Consider the following 21996-nt stretch of genomic DNA (forward strand, 5'->3'; position numbering starts at 1 on the left):
TTTGTCTACGCTTCTGCTTTTCAACAGGAATCCAGCTATAGTGATCTTTTTAGGTTTTTGAAAAAATAAAATTAAATATTGCCATGAATATTTAGATTCAGGCTCACTGTTTTCCTCTTTCATTTTATGTGAATGTGAAATGTGTACTCGATACATACACGTATGAATTTTCCTATGCAAACAGGATGCGTAAATCCTTAGGAGAGAAAACCTAAAGAAAATGTTATTTATGACTTACAAAGACTGTCAATCCACACAATTCACGCCATACATATTTATCTTCTGAATTGCATTTAGAATGCATTGAGAGTGAACAATTCTATTTCAATGCAAATCGAAGCTCCTCTTAAAGGAGGTTTATGGAAAATTACAAATGGACACTCTATGCTTTAGCGACACTGCGTCTAACAAATGTCTAGGGATGTTTGCATATTTTAAAGCAGTGTTATTGTCGAGTTGAAATAGGTATTTTAATACAGAAAAGAGAGGAACACAAACACAAACTGAAAAAGAGGCTCTAGTGTTAAATGGATGGCTTCTCCTTTTTTTGCAGTAGTAGTCCACTATAGATCCGCAAGACTCATTTTGTCCCCTCAGCTTCGTTCCAGACACAGACACGCATATAAACCCCTGCAGTGTGTGACAGCTCCCATATTTTTTAGCCAAGGAGACCCAACATGGCTTACATCAATGTATCACTCTAAAAATGTAACTTCTATTATGCTATTTTAAAGGTTTCTGATTTGGTTTTAGATGTCTCCTACAATAGGTTTACATGCAAAACACTTTAATTTTCTCATAATATACATTGTACATCACCTCATTTCTCAAAGAGACTGAAATGATTCATTGGAAGATTCAGTCTCTCTAAACCTCTCCTTTCTGAGAGCCTACTCTGCTCTGATTGGTCAGATGGCCCAGTCTGTTGTGATTGGTCGCTTACAGCATGTGTCAGAAACGAAACGACCATTACTACATGTATATCTGAATTTCAGCTCCGGAGACCTCCTCATTTCTAAACTACTGTACACACTGTAAGGACAGTACCGATGGCGTCAATTTTAACATATCAATTCAGTCCGATAATGAAACATTGAAAGAACTATAGTTGATCAACCCGAACCTACATTCGCAAAACCTCCATAACCATATATTATATATATATTAGGGCTGGGCAAAATATTTTATTTTTCTATTAATCATTGTTGTTGTTTTTTTAAATGTGGTTGATTCGATATCTCAAAAGCCATGAATCGCTCTTTTTTCCGTATTTATTTCCGCAAACATTAAACATATTATCTGATTGACGTTAATCATATCACTAGTCTTCTCCACTAGATGTAATCCTCTTATTTACCTTGCACGATGTTACAGTGGGGACCCTGTCATTCATTCAGTGCTTAACATGGAAGATGGTGCGCCTTTCAGCGTGACAAACGTTCCAGACAGACAGTTAAGGGAACTGTCACTGTCCCGATCGGGCCAGTAGGCTACTGCATGCATAGTCACGCAAGTTTATCATTTGAACATGTTTTCAAGCCTTGCCAATTTAAACATTTAAGCGCAAGACGCAAAAGAGAACTCGCTTGTGCTGTGTGAGAAGTTTTGTGTGCACACACATCCGAAGCGCACCTAGAAAGCTGTGAGTCTCAGTCAGACAGTGTGCAAATTATAAGATGTATTCTCTTTCACGTTTCCTTGCCCTTCAAACAAACAAATTCACACAAATTTATCTCAAAATGCCTGCCTTGGCGAGTATCCTAGTAACCATAGTCGGTTATGGCTTAATTGAACGTAAACCGAGAAAGACAACATGTGTACCATTATATTGGATCCGCGCATTAGCATTAAAGTGACATCAGCCTAATATTCCTGCTGTTGTCTGTGATTTTAATGCTTTAATTTTCTTGGAATATATATTATATGTTTTAAACAAAAAAGACTGTGTTACAAACCCTTAGCTTCCATCGGTCATTGTCGTTTATAAGAGTTAAGAGAGCGCTGGTATCTATCTAATTAGAGCGGTAGTTAAATTAAGCTCCGCCCCTGCACGAGTTGGATCGGTAGAGAGTGTGATGAAAATGTGATAATAACATTTGTTAATTTAAGAGGAAAGCTGGCTAAATTTCTTTTATCATCCCATTTCTGTGATTTTTGACATAACACTGCATCTCCTTAGCCGAACCACACTGGTCCAAATTAATATATTGAGTTACTTAAGTAACCGAGTAACAATTGAAATAGATGTTACAAAAGCATTGAAAGATCATTGGTGTAGTCAAGCACTCTTCCTTCAGTGAAAAGACGAAAAGTAATTAGCTTTCGTTTGAATCTGCCCATTTATTATTCAGTCAAGAAGGAGCGAATTAACTGAGGGAAAGGGATATATACGTTTGTGTGTTTGCGCGTTTAGCTGTGCAGATGGTCTGAATATTAATACAGTGGTGGTGGGGAGCATAAACCCGTCCTTTATTGACCTATTTGGATCTCATACTTCCCATCTTTGGCCTAAGAAAGAGACAAGAGAAAGAATGAGTGCAGGGCTGAATTCCCTCTGAGCAGGACCACCCCCTGTGCAGGGAACATGCAGAGGATAATGTAGAATAAAACATTTTGGTAGGATAAAGGGCTTGTTTCTGCATCTCCTCTGAGTCATTTCTTACTGTATTTCATCTTAAATGAAATGACCTCATCTAGTCCCAATTGTTAGGTCATAAATGAGCAATTTTTCAAAATTAGTTTTTAACAGTCAGCAGATGGCATTGTAATAAGTGCTGAGTGTTAATTCTGCCTATCGACTATTTTAGGATGAGTGCCTTATATGTTCTTTTTCATAATTTTTTTTAGCATTTTGTAATACCAATGCAGATCTGGAAGACATAAGCTAAAACTGTGTTCGCCGCCTTCACAGGGATTTGATTGAATCAGCAAAATTCCTTTGAATTTGAAATGAACACGACAAATCCGCCTCAATTTTACTGCATTTCTCCCTGTGTGCATCCACAATGTATTTCCATATGACTGTAGTTCATGTTTTGAGCATGAAAGGGAAGACAAAATGTCTTTGCAAGCACTTTTGAGTGTACAATGTTAATAGAGTGAGTGAATAGCAATGAGTGATTAAAAAAGAGAAAGCATAGAGGGTATTGAGGTCAGGAATACAAGGTGCGAAAGAGAATGTAAGAAAAAGACACTAATGATAACAATAGGAGAACTTTAATGGATGCTGACCAACTAAGCAGCCAGTCAAACCACTGGTGGATAATGTCTGGATAATGAATGGTCTTCTATCGCCCTAAAGGGGGTTATTTTGCGGTAATGACCATCTGTGTGTACATTATTAATCATATTTCATGGTTAGTTGAATTATGTTGAAATTATTTATATTATCTTATATCCACACTATAACGCACAGACAAAGTCAAAATACTGCAACATTTTTACAGTAATATGAATACCAAAGTACTCTGAGGTCATTATCAATACATACAATAATTGAGATGCAAGATGACAGCAGTTGAAACAAGAGCAAGTCAAAGAGCAAGTGTGTTAGTAGAGAAAGTAGTGTTCAAAGTATACTTTGGTTTTTGAGCTTACTAGCGTATATTTGTGAGAGTATGTGAGTGCTGTGTACGCACATAGCCCTGTTATTCTTCAAGTCAGTATGACAGAAATATTCAACAATATTCAATATTATATTCAACTCATTTGTACATTTTCGTACGATCTACTCCCTACTGACAGTTAGGTTTAGGGGTCTTTCACAAAAGATGAATCATTGGCCATCTGATATCGCTATGGACTATGGAGATAAAGGTTAGAATCAGTGGTGGGGAAAACATACAAGTAATGCAGTAATCAGGTTATTTTTTTCAAGGAACTATAGTAATGCTTTACTTTTAAATTTACAACAAAATATCTGAGTTACTTTTTCAAATAAGTAGCGCAAGTTAGCCCACTTTGTGTTCTCTTTTATTGACTGACAGCTTTCCTGTCCTCATGTTGAGAGGAGAGATCGGGAGAGAGGTGCAGAGGTGTTGTGTGCACGGTGTAAACATGTTAGTTATCGTAGTTCTAGACTAACTGTGAGCATGCATTTTCTCATTTCACTTGCACAAAAACATTCAGTATTCCTCAAAATGAATAAAAACAGTGAAACGCAAACTCAGATTATTACAGATTATTAAAACCTGCAATAATTAAATGATACAAATATATTTTATGGATTTAATCTCACTTTATAAACCAATGTCTTTGCTGCTCACATTCGATGATCCAATTCAACCATACCAATGAGCAAAAATGACTTCACATGACCAAACATTACATTTGTGCAAATCCAGAAAGGTTTGAGCTGCGCCCTACTGGGGTATTAATAAAAAACAAACAAGCCCAGTCCAGGTGACAAAGAGTAACGCATTACTTTCCATAAAAAGTAACTGAGTAACACAATTAGTTTTCCCAGCACTGGGTAGGATCATGATTTTTTTTTTTTTTTGTTGTTTTGCAGAACACCGTGAGATATTAAAACCATTTATTTGCTTTTGGCTTCTGATAGAGCGTTTAAACCCGGAAACTGTGACTCGTGACATCAGGCTTGAAAAGCGGATAGATTCTACATTTAAAAAAAAGCCTTTTAATTAAATAAATAAAAATCATCATGAACAATCTGTCCATTTTCCATCAGTTTTCTTTTGTTTCTTAAAATTTTCATTACACTTTATCCATTTTTTGCCCAGTCTGTCACTGGTTAACACGGCCACAGTAATCAAAATAAGTTGTAACAGAAAACATAGAAGGTTCAGTCAGATAAGAGAAGGTTGAGGCGAACAGAAACCCCCACTGAACTGTCTACTAACCTGGCAGCAGAGAGTCGGCGAGCCAGCTGTCCGCTGATAAGAAAAACTCTTAAAAACATGGAAGTGAAGTAGTGCCAGCAGATATCACGATTATTCTCATCTTCATCCACCCTGCGTTGTGTCTGGCAGTCTTGGGAGATATGACAACAGAAAGACATGTTTGAAGGAAGGGAACTGATTCGAGAATCCCATCATGTGAAACACAGTCCTGCCCATGCTTGCTGATTATGTAGTCTCACCCTTTGAAGGTCATTTTGGAATTGTAAAGTATTGCAGTGTGCCAATGGAGATACTTTTTAGTCTTGCAAGAAGTGCTGATTTGTTAGAAAGGAAATAAGAGAAAACGTGACAAGGAGAGGGAGAGAAAAGGAGGCTTGCCTTTGCTGCGCCCGTGACTTGCAGAGGTTAATGCGTCTCTGCTGCGTTCTGACACACGGCTGCCTCATTCTCTCTTGCGCATTATCTCCTGTCTTCAGAGGCGACAAAGCTAGTAAGCTTCTCTGACAGGCAGCAAAGGTAAGGCCCGATTTCCTTTCATTGTAAAAACAAGGCCACAGATTTGTCTGCAAATGGAAATCTGTGAATGAGGAACTCGGGAGCTGACGGACAACAGTGGCTTCCTGTAGTTAGTGTGAGAAAGAGAGTGCAAGAGTCTAAAAGACACACACTAAGACTTCAATTAAAATGTTACGCTTCACAGAAGAACACTGCCTGTATAGCAGGTGTTAGCCTGTGGGTGCAAGACAGAAGCAATCAATCAGTCAGTCAATAAATCGTTAAGTGTGCCAAGCAAGTTCTACGTTAACTCTCCTCATACACTCACTCCGAGATCCAGAGATGAGAAGGGGTTAGACATCAGTACAATGAAGATGAACGAGATGTTTCATACTGACAAGAAATTGTCATGTTTCAAAACACATATTTCTGCAGAAGAAATTAATTTAGGCATGAATGCCGAAATCATTTTAGCTGCAAAAAAGACTGCTTTAATATAAGTTTCTTCAATGGTTTCCTTTTATAATGTTCATACCTGAAACATTTTTATGTATTTTATATAATAAATACATGAATAAATAGTTAATTATATGCACTTTGTAATATTCATTATATGGAAATATTGTGTTATTTAAAAAACAAATATTAGCCTACATGTAGGACTGTGTAAAAAATGTTTTTTTTTGTATTTATGAAATAAAACACATTTTATTATTTAATAAATAAAATAAATAATGATTAATTGTTTATTGATGAATATTATTTATACATTTAGTTTTTATTTCGTTTTAAGAAATTTCTCAATATGTTTTTATGCACTGTAAAAAAAAATCCACCTAATTCAACTAAATATTTAAGTTCAGCTGCTTCCTTACATTTTTTAAGTATAATCAAATTGGCTGTACTACTCATTTTCAACTAACTTTTTTTTCCCCTTGCCTGCACATTATTCCTTTCTTTGTTTATTTGACTGATTACTGCTCCTCCTTTCAGATACATCACTGTTTGCATTTCCTAGCATGCAGGTGCTGATCTGAGTGGGGTGGGAAAATGGTAAATGCCATCTAAAAATACCCCACCCCCCAATCCCTCCCCTTTCCTCGTCTGACTCAGCTCGTCCCTTGGAGTAACTAGCAAAAATGAGCGAGAAAATGGAAGAGTGACGACACTGGTACAATAACACATTCCCAGGGAAAATGTCATGTGTTTGAAATACTGCTTGGCCAGCCTGGCTCTCTAAACAGAAGGGATACGTGGAGTTATTGTTTATGAAAAGGGGAGAAAGAGCAGATGTGAATTGTGAACACACCCACATGCATATACACACATTTTTATAGACATGGAAATCAGGTGCTGGTTCACTGATAGATTGGCTTATGGTATATGATGCAGCAAAAAAAAAAAAAAAATGATTGTGGGGAAAAGTACATTTTTGACCCTGTGTGAGAATCAGAAGTGGGCTACAGTGGATCAATGCATGAAATGAGAGCGTTTGCCCTTTTCCCTATAATAATCCTATGTCCGAGAAAAGACCCCTGAGCACCGATTGCTGATCAAAAGCCCCTCGCTCCCCCACAGGCCCCCGAGGGGCCGCACCCGACCAACCGCAGCATTTCTCATTCAAGCCATCTGCACTGAGAAAACCCTCATGAGGCCCACAACAATCATTGATTTACTTTAGTGACGGTAATTCCAAAGAATATGTTGACGGATATGAATTTACATCAGCTTACTAACATTGCGTTTTTTGTTTTTTTTGCACCTATCAGTTGCAGGTTGGTACAAATCCATTTGTATTATCCATCTCGAGTCCATAAGGCTTGTGCCTTCTGTTGTGCGGTAACTATTTCTGCATCAACACTTTCTGCAGCAAAAGGATTTATTTGAGATCGAGCAGGCTGACTTTTCCATTCTCCCTTCAGCACCAGAAGTCCTTGTTTCAGACTAAAGCACACTTGACATTGCACATATGCCCATAACAAGCTCCCAACCGATCATGCATTCACAATAGGGTGCCGTCAATAGAATTACCCCTGAATTTTTAAAGGCATTCCTCAAAAATGCAAGGAAATTCAATTAATCATTGATCCATCCTTCTCAGTGCAAACTGACTGATCTCATTTCAGTTCTGGGTTTGTCCGCAGGCTAAATATTATGAATATGAGGATGTTTAAGATAGGAAGACTCATTGCGCTCAGTGTAACTTGATCTGGCTTTGCACTCTAAATGCCTTGATTTTCAGACAAAGATGTAAGTCCTTAAAAACAGTGATTCATAATGCATCAATTGTTTGGATTCTTTGTCTTTGTGTCGCAGCGCAGCTTTCGTGAAAGAGTCAGTGTCAAGATCAAACGGAATCGTGAGGCTAAGCAATTACAGAGCTCAAAAGATAATGCACTGTATCAATACGAATAGCTCCAAAATGGAACAGACTCCTCAGTCCAGAGGAAGCCAATGGGATGCCAGTTAGTCAACAAAACTGCATGAGGAATATAATATGAACCTTCAGCAGTCTCTGTGATGTTGCATTGACCCAATCTCACGACCCAGTCGAGCCAATTTAATTTTGTACTTCAACCAAACAGGCGATGCAATTGACTTCCTGAGAGTTGCTGAGATACCAGCATCTGGGTATATGAAAAAAGCAGAGAGACTAATGATTTTGGACACCTCATTTACCACCAGTCTGATAAAGAAAAAATGTTGTGTCCATGATCTTTAACTGCGAACAAATATAATTTAACCTATTATGGGAAAAAAATATTATGATGACCTGCAGGGATAGTCAAAATACATACATACATACATGTGTGTGTATATTTTCCCTGTTTGGGAAAATGTGTGTCTGTTAATGAGATGCCCTGTTTTGCTGTGCTCCAGTTAAGTCAATTTTGACAGAGTCACTCCATAATTGCTAATTAAATGTTGTGAAATGTTATTTGGAGCATATTATTTTAAAACATAAAAGCATGTCAAAAATGTAAACACGTAAGCTTCTTTATAGAGATAACATAGAGGTTGAAGTTGAAGTATTTTTTGCACATGCTCTGTTGAATTTCAATGGGGCTGCATAGATTCAGGACCTTGGACAGAGACACTGCATTTGACGCCTCTCATGTCTGCTCACGCAGTGAATGCCATGGTTGGTTAAAGCTACGTAATTGATTCAGCCATTCAAATCTGATAGAGGACAAACAACAAAGTGACATTTAAAAGTCACTTTTGCAAGTATTTACTCATTTAAAGCCATCATAGAAGACAATATTTGAGAGAGTACAATCAGAGGGTCATTGGGTCAACAACATTCACTTGTAAAAAAAGAGTTCATATTTTTTTGTTCTCCAGATTAGCATATTGGCTTCTGGGTTCTCTAAAGCATCAGTAAATACATCGTGTTCTAAAGAACTCTAAGTTGTGACATTAAACTCCTTTTTGTTTTAATTGTAATCTTTATTTTTTTAAAGTGTCACTTGTTGACCGCAGTACAATCAATACCTTTGTACAAAACCAAATGTCACTAACCCACTGCTCATTTTTCACAACATTCCTTAAACTTAAAGACTAGATACTGAAGCCGTAGAGTGATATAGAAAAGGAGGAAATTGAGATTGTGATGAACAGTATGATTAATGGGGCTGAACAGAATGGGAGTTAAAGACCAGAAAATGAAAACTCAGCGGCCATTCATTAAATGTCAACAAAATGTGTTAAATGTCTTTGGTCTCTTTCAAAGACTCATGTCTGCCATTTGCTTTATTCCCCTTTACAATTTTGTTTCAGTGCACATTTAGGATTTGTGTCTCAAACGTTGATATATTGTCTACTAGTAGAAATACACTGGAAAGTGTCACACCCCTCCTTTATGGTCAGCCATGATTTTAATAGTTTTTTTAACATGTAAATGAAAAGCTTGTGTGGAAGTTGGGATAACAAAATTAAAAAGAACCTCCTAATTCAGATTATTTAATAACATACATCAACATGATCACAAATCAATGTGACATGATAGGCTGGCTACTATCTTACCACAGAATAGTTTTTTTGTTCCATAAATCCTGTTTTGCAAAATCTCTCAACTATCTCATGAGGTTGTATGATAGTGTTTCCCCCAATTTGTTTAACTGATGGTGTTTTTTCTCCTGTTAATATCATTAGCCAACTTGTTTGCAAATTTCAAGGCAAAATAACGCAGTTAAACATTCTGGACTGCACATATGACAGCAAAAACACTACGTATCATTCACCTGTGTGCACCACACTAGTCGCAACTAGTCCAACTTAGCTTTTGTTTCAATGGGATAGTCCAATCGAAAGGGTGGTCGCGTTATAAATGAGCCTCCACTCGGCTGAGGGGAAGTATGCTGTCTCGGAATACGGCATTGAAAGAGAAAGAACACACGAACCCCGGCGAGAAAGAGTGTGTGTGATGGTGTAGAGAAGGCGCATGTGTGATGAGTGTGTATGTGTATGCAGACACTGCCCACCGCTGTCGCGCTCCCCCCATCTTGCATGTGGACCGTCTACCGCCGGACGGAGTCGCACCAGGGTTCGTGCCACTGCAGGGGAAAAACCCGGCAAGAATGGATTTCTAACAACGTTTCTCCTTTCTGTCCTTTACCCAACTGACGTCATCCTCAATGTCTCTCACAAATTTGAACTAACAAAATGAGGATTTCTTGTAATCAGCTCTTACTGCTATTCTCTTGCGTTTGGGGACTCACTATGGGTGCTTTTCCGAGCAGCGTTCAAATCGGTAAGTACGGCGATGCTTGTCAAAGACACGAGCTTCACGTTAAACAGTGTCAAATGAATGACAAAAATAAGACCGTCTGCAGTGGGGGTCAACTGCGAATGTCAGTGCGCAAATAATGCGGTTGGAAGTAGATTTGTTGTATGACAGTAAAGGATAATTTTAGAGGGAAATAGTTTTTTTTTTTTTTTTTGGTATAGCCTACTTTTTGATTGTTTGTTTTTAGCTGTCAAACAGATCAGTGTGCCACGTTTTGGTTATGGCACCACTGCAGTGCTCTCCGTGGCTCTAACGGGATGTTGTTCTAAAGATGAATCATTCTGAACAAGGGCACAAACGCAATGAAAGTTTATTTATTTATTAATGAATGCTTTGTGAAATCAAAATAGTACGGATAAATGATCACAAAACGACTTAAATATTAATTCACCACCCCGTGAATAGAAAGTGGCTTAATTTATTCCAATACTGCATCAAGCCCTGTGTCAAGCTCTGAGACTCATGGTGCCTGTGAGATACATGATCTCTCACTCTTAGCCTATTATTTTACTGAAATAATGTAAAGTGTACCGTTGTCTAAGGAATGTAATGCCTTAATAACACTGTCAAAATTCCATAAAATTTACAGTAAAAAAAAGCAACAACTAGCAGCTGTGATTTTGTGAATTCAATATGGTGACGTTTCAGGCATTAAGGGAGGAGTTTTGTTGTCCTTTACATTTTGTATAGGCTTTATTATTAAGTTATTATTGAAACTATTTAATTAATATTGAGTAGATTGGAAAGAAAATAGACAGTTAGCTGTCTACATATATTTCTTTTTAGCCAACAAAAATAGTTCCAAAAGTAGCCAAAGTGTCAAGTCTTGCGTGTCACCAAGCAATGCACAGACTAAAATCCAGAATGGAGCTGCCTATGGAATGGAGCAATAGATATTTCCTCGCTCAAAGCATTCTGTAATCACTAGCTAGCTCCACTCTGGGTTTTACATTTCACGCTTCCCGCCCACTAGTGAGAGAACCCCACAAATGTTGTATAATACAAATCTTTTTATTTTATTTATTGCACCAGAAACTATAAAAGTCAACAGAAAGTCAAAAAAATTATAGTTGGACTTTCCATCCTGAAACATGTAGAAACCGTGCAGTGTTATCAACACAAACAAACAAATATAGATATAGATATAGACACACACTATAGTATCAGGGTAACACATTTTCAATTTGGCGTTTTAGAATGCCCCCATTAGCTACATTTAATTTTTTTGTATTTCGCATACTGCCCAATGTTCTCCTTCAAATAATATATAAATGTTGCCTATGTTGCATTTTAGAAAAAGCTTAAAAATATAAACAATACACCATAAAACAACTACTGCTTATTCAATGTTTAAAAGCAGGACAGTGAACACTATAAGGCTAGAAAAAAGGTAAAATGTTTTGCAGGAAGTGGAACTCACACAGTCCCTTCTCTGAACCTTGTAACGCTCTAACCATTTTACCCCCAGGAAAACGGTTAGAGCGTTACAAGGTTCAGAGGAGGGACTGTGTGGGGGGAGTGGGGTAAGATGAGCCAGTGGGTTGAGCCTGTATCTTGACAACTGTACACTTTTATTGTCATGTGACCATATATTTTGGATCCACCCATTATTTCTGCCAGACTGAAAATGAGAAGCACATGGGCACCCATTTACTTTAAAAACTGTTTTTGGCTTGTCAAAGTAAAATGTGAGCATAGTAGATGTAATGGCTGTTACATCAAAGCAAATTTGTCCAGGTCTAAAATATTTATGATGCATGTTGGTGATTTAGCAAGATATAAAACCATGGAAATGATTTAGCTAATATTAGCCTGAATTGGTAAGCTAGGTATAGTCAAGTCTGCATATCCATATCTGCACTTGCTACATCATCCTGTGTTTATGAGCTCATTGAAATCGTTTAATATAAAGTTCTCTCGTGCTTTTGGATAACAGGTCGTGCGCCTGCCACACAGCGGTTTGCTTGCTTTGCGGCTTTTTCTGCCATTGATTATTGTTAAGTGCATATTGTTATATACATTTTTATTGTTGTCAAAATTACAAGTATTTTTATAGTCCAAAACATAAATTTTAATATTCCAGAGAGACGTCATATGTGCATAATGAGGTTATTCGCCTGTGAAAGCTCACTAGAGTGTGCACTTGACTCATCTGATGTGATGTGGCATGTTACATGAATCTCAATATCCTTGAACCATGTGTATTTTTGTACGTTACCCATATATCTCTTTTTCCTCTTAATCAAATAGCCGGTTTCCTATTTGACGTCTTTGGTGCAATGTGTTATTTTTCTTCTCCTGACTTCTTTCTTTCTCGCTACGGCTCTCCCTCTTTCCTGCAGGCGGGCTGTTCATCAGGAACACAGATCAGGAGTACACTGCCTTTCGGTTGGCCATTTTTCTTCACAACACAAGCCCTAATGCATCCGAGGCCCCTTTTAACCTGGTACCCCACGTGGACAACATTGAGACAGCCAACAGCTTTGCCGTGACCAATGCCTGTGAGTTCAACCTGCTTAAACTGGCTATTTACATGAATGCTGCTTAATTAGCAACAGAAACAGGGTTGCGAGAGGATAGTGGGTGATTGCTTATGTTGATGGAAATACAGTTGGTTCATTCAGATCAGAGATCAAGTCCCACTTCCAATATGAATAGTAAACAATTTCGGCTAATGAGAATCATACTGGCTACATAAACTGAACAGAAGCACTAAAGGCCTTCCATCCAGTCAGCACTGGTGTGTCTTTGTGAAATCTGTCCTCCGGCTCTCAACTGGCACAAATACAGGCTAAGTGCATGTAGGGAGTGTACGGTATATTTGTGTATGCACCCTTCCCCCAATGCCATGAGCCGGGTATTCTCACTGTGTGTTCATGTGTGTGAATGTTTGAATGCATTTGTGTGCAATCTGCTGACATATGTGCTGGCATTGCATAAATTGTGTTTGTGTTTGGATTTTGCAATAATACAGTATAGGTCTGCCATAGTTGGTTTATAAACCCCTTCTGGTATTTCTTCTGTGTGGTGCCATGTTTAGGCCTGTGGGCCAGAGTGGTGGTTGTGCTTTAAACCAGTAACAATAAGGTTATGTCACATTGAGGTGCTCCATACTTTCAGAATTTTTTTTCATGCTCAGGATTTTTTGACATAGGGTCAGAGGGTAAACATGCAGCTCAGCCACGTTTTCCCTGGACTTGGTACTTCCTTGTTTGTGCCCAGTTTACTTGTTATTTCCTTCACGTAATTTTTCGTGCTCGGCTCTACAGCATACAGTGTTCCTTATTTTCTTGTTCCTTATCTACTGTGCTGTGATGAAGTGAAATGACGACCTGTGCTTCCCAGGTATTTGTGCTTTGTGGAAAGTTTGAAAATATGCGACAGAAGAAATGTTTCTCTTTAACTTCTTGCAGAGACAGCATCATAAACCCCATGAAATCAAAATTGGAGAATTGCAGCTTTCCTGTTACTTTCAAAGCCTTTTAAAAACTGATTGAAGCAGATGCACACATTTAAAATTGATGGTGTCTTTCAGGGAAATTGGAGGAATATTTTGATGACTCCTATTTCAATACACAGTTTTTGTCCAATTAAATTATCTGTAGAGAAAATGACCCTCCCTCGAATATCACCTGCAGAGCTCAACAATAAGGATGTCGGAAGTGTTTTAAACTGTATGCCTCTGTTTTTCAGTTGGATAAAAATATGAAGTTAAGGTTTTTGCTGTATAATTTTGTATAATGCTGTATAATTGTAATCAAAATTATTCAACCCCCATTGCAAATCAGGTTTATTGGCAATATTTACAGACATTCAGCTGTTTGCAATGAACAAATCAAACAAAAGTAATTGAAATAGCTGGTAAGTGATTTCCCCAAATTCAACTGAAAATGCAACTTTTAATGACTTCTACAGTCTCAAAATTATTCAACCCCCTGAATAGAATCCCTCACAACAGCCCAAATCTGCAAAACAGGTGTTGTCTCAAGCACATCTCATGCAGCTAATCAAGGGCTTCATTAGTTGCACCAGGTTTGCTTGAGCTAGAACACATGAAATACTTGAACTAGCTCGGTTTATTGAGTGTCCTATTTAACTGCACGTTAGAAATATGGCAAAGTCAAAAGAATTGTCCAAAAAGTTAAGAGAAGATATCATCGCCCTTCACAAACAAGGAACATGATACAAAAAGATAGCGAAGGCACTGAATGTTCATAGAGGCACCTTTGGAAGCATAGTTCGCAAGTTCAAAGTTAAAGGATCAATTTCAATTTATTTATTCGAGGATAGCCTCTTGAGATGCAACATCTCATTTTCAAGAGTGTCCTATAAACACAAATACAAAAAACAAATAATAAGAAAAACATTACATAACATACTTTACAAATACACATACAAAACTCATTCATACACAACTCATTTATACACAAGCTCTCTCATCCACTCACACCGATCCCTCACATTAACTTATATTTTATTCCAAGTTAAATAATACAGGTTGTAAAAATAATAATAATAATATCACCAGTAAATTAATAAATTTAAATTAAATTGAATGAAATAAGAAAAAGTAATAACAAAATTACAAAATGAGAAAAAATTTGACCAGATAAACAAATGAAACAAGGATTGCATTTAACTTAGAAGTTAAAAGCATAGACAAGTTGTTTTGAGGTATAGAGATAGGGATGATCTGAAAAAGCGAAAAGACGTTAAAGATCTCAAGGAAAGAGGGAGATTATTCCAGTCACTTGGAGCTTTATATTGAAACGTTCTACGTCCCACTTCTTTATAAATTCTGGGTACAAAGAAAAAGGGGTATTGCATGTGTCTGACAGGATATGAAGATCTGCATGGAATTAGATACTGTTTTAGATAGGAGGGACAGTTAAAATAAACACATTTAAAGATAAACTGAACCCAGTGAAATTGCCTTCTTGATTTAGGTTGCAACCAGTTTAGTGATTCATACAGTAAACAGCGCCAACGCAGTCAGTGAGGAAGCTGAAGCTTGGGCATCATTGGACCTTCCAAAAGGACAATGATCCCAAGCATACCTCAAATTCAACCAGGGTCTGGTTTCAGAAGAAGTCTTGGAAGATTCTACAGTGGCCATCATAGTCACCTGACTTGAACCCCATAGAAAATCTCTGGTGGGATCTGAACGCGGTTGCAGCACGCAAACCCAAGAATATTACTGAACTAGTGGGCATCGCTCATGAGGAATGGGCTAAAGATTCCTCAGAAACACTGCCAGAAGCTGGTGTCTGGTCATACATCTCGTTTGCAGCAGGTCATAACAGCAAAATGTTGTTTTACTAAGTATTAAAGATGCTTGCCATGAAGGGGTTGAATCATTTTGAGACTGCAGAAGTCATTAAAAGTTGCATTTTCCACTTGAAACATTAGTTGTGTTGAGCTATTTCAATTACTTTTGTTTGATCTGTTCATTGCAAACAGCTAAAAGTCTGTAAATTTGCCAATAAACCTGATTTGCAAGGGTGGTTGAATAATTTTGATTACAACTGTATAAAAATGTATATATATATATATTTTTTTTTTGTGTCATATATGTCATCAGGGGCGGACTGGGACCAAAAAGTGGCCCTGGACTTTCTGGCCCACAGCAGCCCACCACATAATATATTGGCTCATTAATCTGCAGAATAGTTTTTAACACCACTTATAGCATAAAAATATAACACAATACAAAAATAAATGCTATTTAAACATTTATTTTAAGTAACGCAACATATATTAGGTCATATATGTAAAACAAAGGGAAACAAACCGAATAACATTAAGACATAAAACATTATTAATATAAAACTATCAAGACAGCAAATCAGGGGGTATCATCTTGAGTGCAGTGTAAGATACACCAGTGCTGCACCACTCAGCTGTACAACTCCTGAATCAAGATTGAAAATATTTATATTTTTGAAAATATATTCAGCAGAGTTTTATGAGGAGGAGGAGGAGATGGCTTGTGTGTGTGTGTGTACATTTGAATGAGCTTGTCTGTATGAGAAACAGAGTTTATGTGTATAAGAGATGAAATGATTCCTTTAAAGGAGACAAAACAGATTATTCAGCACTATCTGTAATAAATATCTGTTAGTGTAAAGTACAAAGCAAATAGCCAAAGACAAATAATATTAATACTCATAAAACCTGCCCAGAAAGCCACATTGACAAAAAGGTGCAAACTTATTGAGTAAGTTGGTCCTATCTGCAATGAACATAGCTACAAAATCTAAAGGTTAGTAGCTAATTTAAATTTCTCTCAAACACTATAACATGCAAATCATCCAATTTTAAACATTAGAGGATCATCAAAATCTTAAATTATGTAATTATTAAGTTAAAGTTTTAAAACATAAAACAAGGAACTCGTTTTTGGAAGAAAACAATATTGGATTGTTTTAATTTTTTGTTTTAATGCTCGGAACAACTTTTCAGCTCCACCTTTTCTTTTCTTCCCCAATTTATCCATGGACAATTATTTGTAATTATCTGCTCAGAGAAATTCGCTGTAACGGATCAATCTCTCTCTCTGTAAATCAGACGTGAAAGGGGGTGTGTTTCAAGATACGCAATAGAGTAGACCAAACTAATTAACAGGGAGGGCAACACACTCACATGCACACAAAACACACTCTTTGTCGGCTGCGCCCGCGCGATCGACTCGCTCATCCATTTGCGTAGAAAAGAGATATAGGCCTTTTGATTTTCGGTTTTTTTTTTTTTTTTATATTTGTGTACCAGGTGGGCCGGCCCACATTGGTCAGCGGCCCACCGGGAAAAGTCCCGGTGCTCCAGATGGCCAGTCCGCCCCTGTATGTCATATATATATATATATATATATATATATATATCCAACTGGGCCTGAAGAAAAAAACGTACTGCTTACGTTATTGTCTCCGTGTTAGCTACAAAAACACAAATTTGTGAAAATGGTGACGTCATGCGCATGTGTATTACGTGTTCAATCTATAGACACGTAGTTTCTTTACAAAGTGACATCGCCAACTACTGGCCTGGCATGCATAATACAGCGGTTCTAGTCGTTTTTGCGGATCCGTGTGAATGGCGATCGTTTTGACAACGTTGTCATCTATACGCGAATAACGCAAAGGAAGAACTTTTCAGTTTTTAGTACATCATTGTCGTATAAACGTACACTTGTACTCCTTATCCGATATCATAACAGGCTGTGTTCTCTACACTGATGATAGTCCCTGTTCCCTGATGATGGAGTTGGCCCCTTGAATGATAATGATGAATTTGTCTGAAATTTATATAGCCCGTTTAACCTTCTCAGCAGATTAACGCAGCATGGTCGTGGTAATTTGAGCCAGCCTGATAAATTCCTGTCCTATTACTGTGTATGAACAATCGGTTTCAGTTAAACAGATTAATCGCCTGGTCCGTCACTCGCCATTTTGAGTGCAGTGTAAATCACTGCAGAGGAGCGGCAGCCCTGCTTGTATAGTAGTCAGGCTACCAGCGATCTGACGTGGTGTGCCACATCCTCGGCATCTCATCCTTTCCTTCCTTCCTCTGTGGCTGTCTGCAGCTCTGTTTGCAGTGTGTTGCACATGATGGCTTTTATTCCTCGCTGGGGAGCCATCGCTGCCACGGGAGGATGAGTAGAGGACAGATTATTCGCTCCCAATGATCTTTCTGCTTTCAGCCGGCTGTTTCTTTCCCTCCATCCTCTCAGTTCTGCAGTGTTATTTTACACAGTCAATGGTTAAATTAAGCGGGGAATGACAAATGCGTGTTTTTGGCAAGGGTGAAGGGCAATTTTGAATAGCAGGGATTTGTGTGACCTCTAGGACAGTCGTGCAAGTGGGCATGTTTTCAGCTTCTCAGCAGTGGGTATGTCAACTCAGCAGCATAGTGCTGATACAAGCCTCTTTTTGTGTAATTCAGTCATAGCCGAGACAAGTTTGTTTCCTACTGTCGTATCAGTGTGCATGATAGCATCGCCACATGGGCATATGCCCCTCTCCACAGAGCTACACTCAACCTATTTACACACAGCGCCACATGAGTGAACGCTGCTTTATAATAGGAGCACGGCAGCTGGATGAAGTGTTATTGGTGCTTTTAAACCGTTTTTTTAAGAGGTCAGCAAACAAAACATTTGTGATGTTTACTTTTCCAGTTGTTCTAGCCCCAGAAAGTCTCTTGTTGTATCCGATATCTTAAATATGTCTGAAATATTGTTGTGCCACTAGAGCAGGGCTCGGAGTAAAATTTTCACAAATGCGACAATTGACTTTTATAAACTGGTTCAGGTTCGTGAGTGACTTAGTGGTTTGAATTAAGACTGATTCTGTAATTTGTAAACTAGTGATCTGAAACGGCACAAATAATGAATTTATGACACTATTTTTCAGACCCCCGTGACAGCCTCTGTGTGCCCTTGATTCACCCTTTTGCCCAGGATATACTTATTATATTTGCAGTTCTGTTTGGTGTTGCTAGTGGCACAATGTACTTTAAACTGCACTTTTAAAATACTGTGTTCAAGCTTATGCTCTTTCATTCACTGTACTCTTTAATTTTTATTAGCATGGATCAGAGACAGGATGCTCAGAACAGATTGTTTGAGAGAATTATGCTGTATGGAAACAGTGTGCAAAATAATGTCTTCAGCTAGTGCCTTTGTTCTGTTCCATCTGGTTTTCAAATGTATGAAGCTTTCAATCAGGCCCCTATGAACACCGCAAGAGTCTCTTTGCTTTGTTTGGTCTGTCAACAGAGAAGATTATGTGGCAAACAGATAGGGCTGTGTCCATATGTGTGTTTAAAGCCACAATGTCCCTCTGTCCCCATCATTCTCTCAGAAGGCTTTCTCTTCCAAGGGGTTTGGCTATCCAAAAAGAAAAAAAAAAGAGAGAGAGAGAAAACCGCACAAGCCAAGCGGTGACGAAAATAGCCAGGGGCTTGTAGGGACTGTTTCTCCAGATTGGATCCCTCTGTGAACAGAATCCATCCCGTATCGCTGTTTCTCCCTCTGCCTCGCTCTTTCTATCTCATGGATAGAGTATTTCAACACGGTAACTTTCTATCTGTCTTTCTTCCAACTTGCTCATTAATGCGTGGGTCTGATGTTTGCCTAAGTCTCGCTGTAATTCCTGAATCAATAGTTGTTTCCGGCAGCCATCTGCAGTGAGAGTGAAAAGAGAGTGAAAATCTCCAGTGATCTCGAGTTGTTTTAATGGAGAGTCATGCTTCCTACTTGCAGCTCCAGTTCTCCTTTTATTGACAATGATATCTATATTGACAAAGATTCGTCAATAATTTGAAGCTGTGACAAAATAAGAAAATCTCCTTTTGTCTATATTTGGGGTTTTCAAACTTTGTGATGCTATGGAGCCCCAAATATGAGGATCTCCTGGTGAGGGACCTCTTTACTAAAATATGAAGGCATATGTGTTTGTATATATAAAGGCTCGTTTATACTGTCAAAATATGTGTTTATGAATATTTTAATATTATAAATCTATACAATATTATCTGAAAAATATTTACTTTTTATTATGATGACACTGTATGTTTTTCTACCCAGTACCCTCCATTAGTGTACATGTACAGTATAAACCTGAAATGAAACAACATTTTCGCTGTCAGTAGAATAAAATAATTGTGATTTAATCCTATGATATCCAAGCAGTCATTTGAAAACATAATGTCAAATTTGATGTAATGCAAACTTATTTAGAGAAAAGATGTATAAATAAAATAAATGTATCCAATTTGTACCCATTTGCTGCCCCCTCTGGGGGTCCTGAACCCCAGTTTGAAAACCTTTGGTCTATGTTGTTGTTTAGACAGAATATCTACATTGTGTATTCATGACTTATTTTGTCCTCATCAAAAGTCTGCAGTGTGCCGACATGTTTTAGTAAATGCGTGGCAGAATGTCTTTTTGCACTCTGCTGAGCCATTTCCTCTCTTCTCCCCTGGAGGCAGGGCTCTGGACACCCTTTGAGTGGTTGGGATTCACCTTTTGATTGAAAGTCTCGGGCGGCTGGCTCTCTGAGGATCTTGGGGTGTATTTTTGGGTTCGGTTCGATCCTCCTGCCTCTGAATGAGTTCCGGTTAGGATCTGTAAATCATGAAGGGATGGAGGGGACTGTTTGGGCTATTGGGATGGAGGGGTGTGTAGTGGTGCAGGGTTTCCTTGAACAAGACATTAATATGGTCAGACAGTGCAGAGAACACACAGGGATGTCCAAAACATCACAAACTACTAACAAAAAATGCTAACTATACTGAAGCTATTTAATGGCACAATATCTAAATATTTATTAATGAAGATATTGTGATTTAAATAAGATTGATTATTAAAAAAAAATACAATGAAACTAAAACACTCAAAAAGTGATGAACGGCAGATTTTTTATATATTTTGTCACAAAAAGAAGATGCAAAAACTTAAATGAGTCAGTGAATAATTTATTTGATCAGTAAATTTAGATGATTGAGTTGTTTATTTACACAGACTATGCACATGAACTGGTTCAGTACAGTGAATAGGACTTCTTGGCTCTATATAAATACTTTTTTTTTTTTTTTAATGTATGCTTTTATTCAGCAAGGCGACATTTAATTGTTCAAAAGTGAGAGGAAAGACATTTACAATATAATAAAGTATATCTGTTTCCAGTATCACTGTGCAACGAGGTTCGTTGTTGTGGGAAGGAGGAGGCGGGAACCGGCGAACATTTCACAGTTTTAATAACAAAATAAAACGAAAACGAAAGTAAAAAACAGCAGCCCCTCACAGACTACTGCTGTCACACACAATAAAACAAAACATCACATAAAATCAGGCTAGTTCCTCTCTCGATCTTTACGATCTTCGCTCCTCCTATTATGCTTCCACTCCTCCGTGAGAGATACGAGACCTGTGCGTCGCGTAGGTGTCGCGTCATCAGTAATCACGCCACCGGCCTCGCGCCATTCTCTCACGGCCCTCGGCCTCGTCCTGCTCACCACACACTGTTTCCACACAAATATGAAGCAGCACAACTGTTATAATAATTAGAAATTATTCCTGAGCCGCAAATCAGCATATTAGAATGATTTCTACAGGATCATGTGGCACTAAAGACTGAAGTAATGATGCTGACAATTCAGCTTTGCCATTGGCAATAATAAAGTTTAGGTTTTAGATATTTAGGTTTTATCAGCTTTGATACAAAAAATTATTTGGACAGTATGTCTTCACATTTATACTATTATTAGTCCTTTTTTCTTGTACTTGGATTTCACAGAGCAGTTGCTTTTATCAAAATTCTATTTTCCCCATGTTTGAAAAAAAATGCTTTGTTATCCACCAAAGAGTTCTCGAGAAATTCTTTAACTAGTGCAGAGGCCAGATATTTTCTATGGATTCTTTTCAATAGGCTCTGCTGCATCTATCTTAACGCTGCGCCAATATCTCCACAGATTAGAGCCTTTGTATCTGCCTCAAAGTGTTCACTTCACTGAGCAACTGTCTCCGTCGAGGCCAGGTAGAGCCGATAGATTGGAAATCCTCTGAACCTCTTTCAAAGTCCCTTTCTCTCCCCGTGGGATTCTTACCTATGGCGTCTTCCTCTGTCCTTCAAGCTGTGCTTCAGAAGCACGACGGGGCTGGAATGATGGATCACCTTAGACCCACGCACAAGGATGACATGCAGGCAGGGAGGGATGGGCTGATGCTGGGGAAGGGGTGGCTGTCCCTCAACTCTCCTCTGGCAGGTCCAGTGATTTGTCAGCCTTCTTTCATAATTTTTTGCCAGTGGATCAGACCACCGCTACATGGGAAATACAGACGTGGTTGTGGATGTT

General features: G+C 38.1%; 1 protein-coding gene across 7 annotated transcripts in view; it reads left to right on the forward strand.

Moving 5' to 3' along the window:
• Positions 1–9753: 9753 nt before the first annotated feature.
• gria4b (glutamate receptor, ionotropic, AMPA 4b) overlaps positions 9754–21996 on the forward strand; it is a 105601-nt gene continuing 93358 nt past the window's right edge. For 3 of the 7 annotated variants that reach the window (XM_056262959.1, XM_056262960.1, XM_056262963.1), the window contains exons 1-2: positions 9755–10107; positions 12486–12644. In XM_056262959.1, coding sequence (XP_056118934.1) covers positions 10020–10107; positions 12486–12644 — 247 coding nt within the window. In that variant the 5' untranslated portion in view covers positions 9755–10019. Of the gene's footprint in view, positions 10108–12485; positions 12645–21996 lie in introns of all 7 variants that reach the window. The other 4 variants (XM_056262958.1, XM_056262962.1, XM_056262961.1 and 1 more) reach the window with 3 other exon arrangements.

The sequence above is a fragment of the Rhinichthys klamathensis genome, unplaced genomic scaffold, assembly GCF_029890125.1.
Source record: "Rhinichthys klamathensis goyatoka isolate OS25496 unplaced genomic scaffold, OSU_Roscu_1.1 h1tg000197l_1, whole genome shotgun sequence".
NCBI classification, from domain to species: domain Eukaryota; kingdom Metazoa; phylum Chordata; class Actinopteri; order Cypriniformes; family Leuciscidae; genus Rhinichthys; species Rhinichthys klamathensis.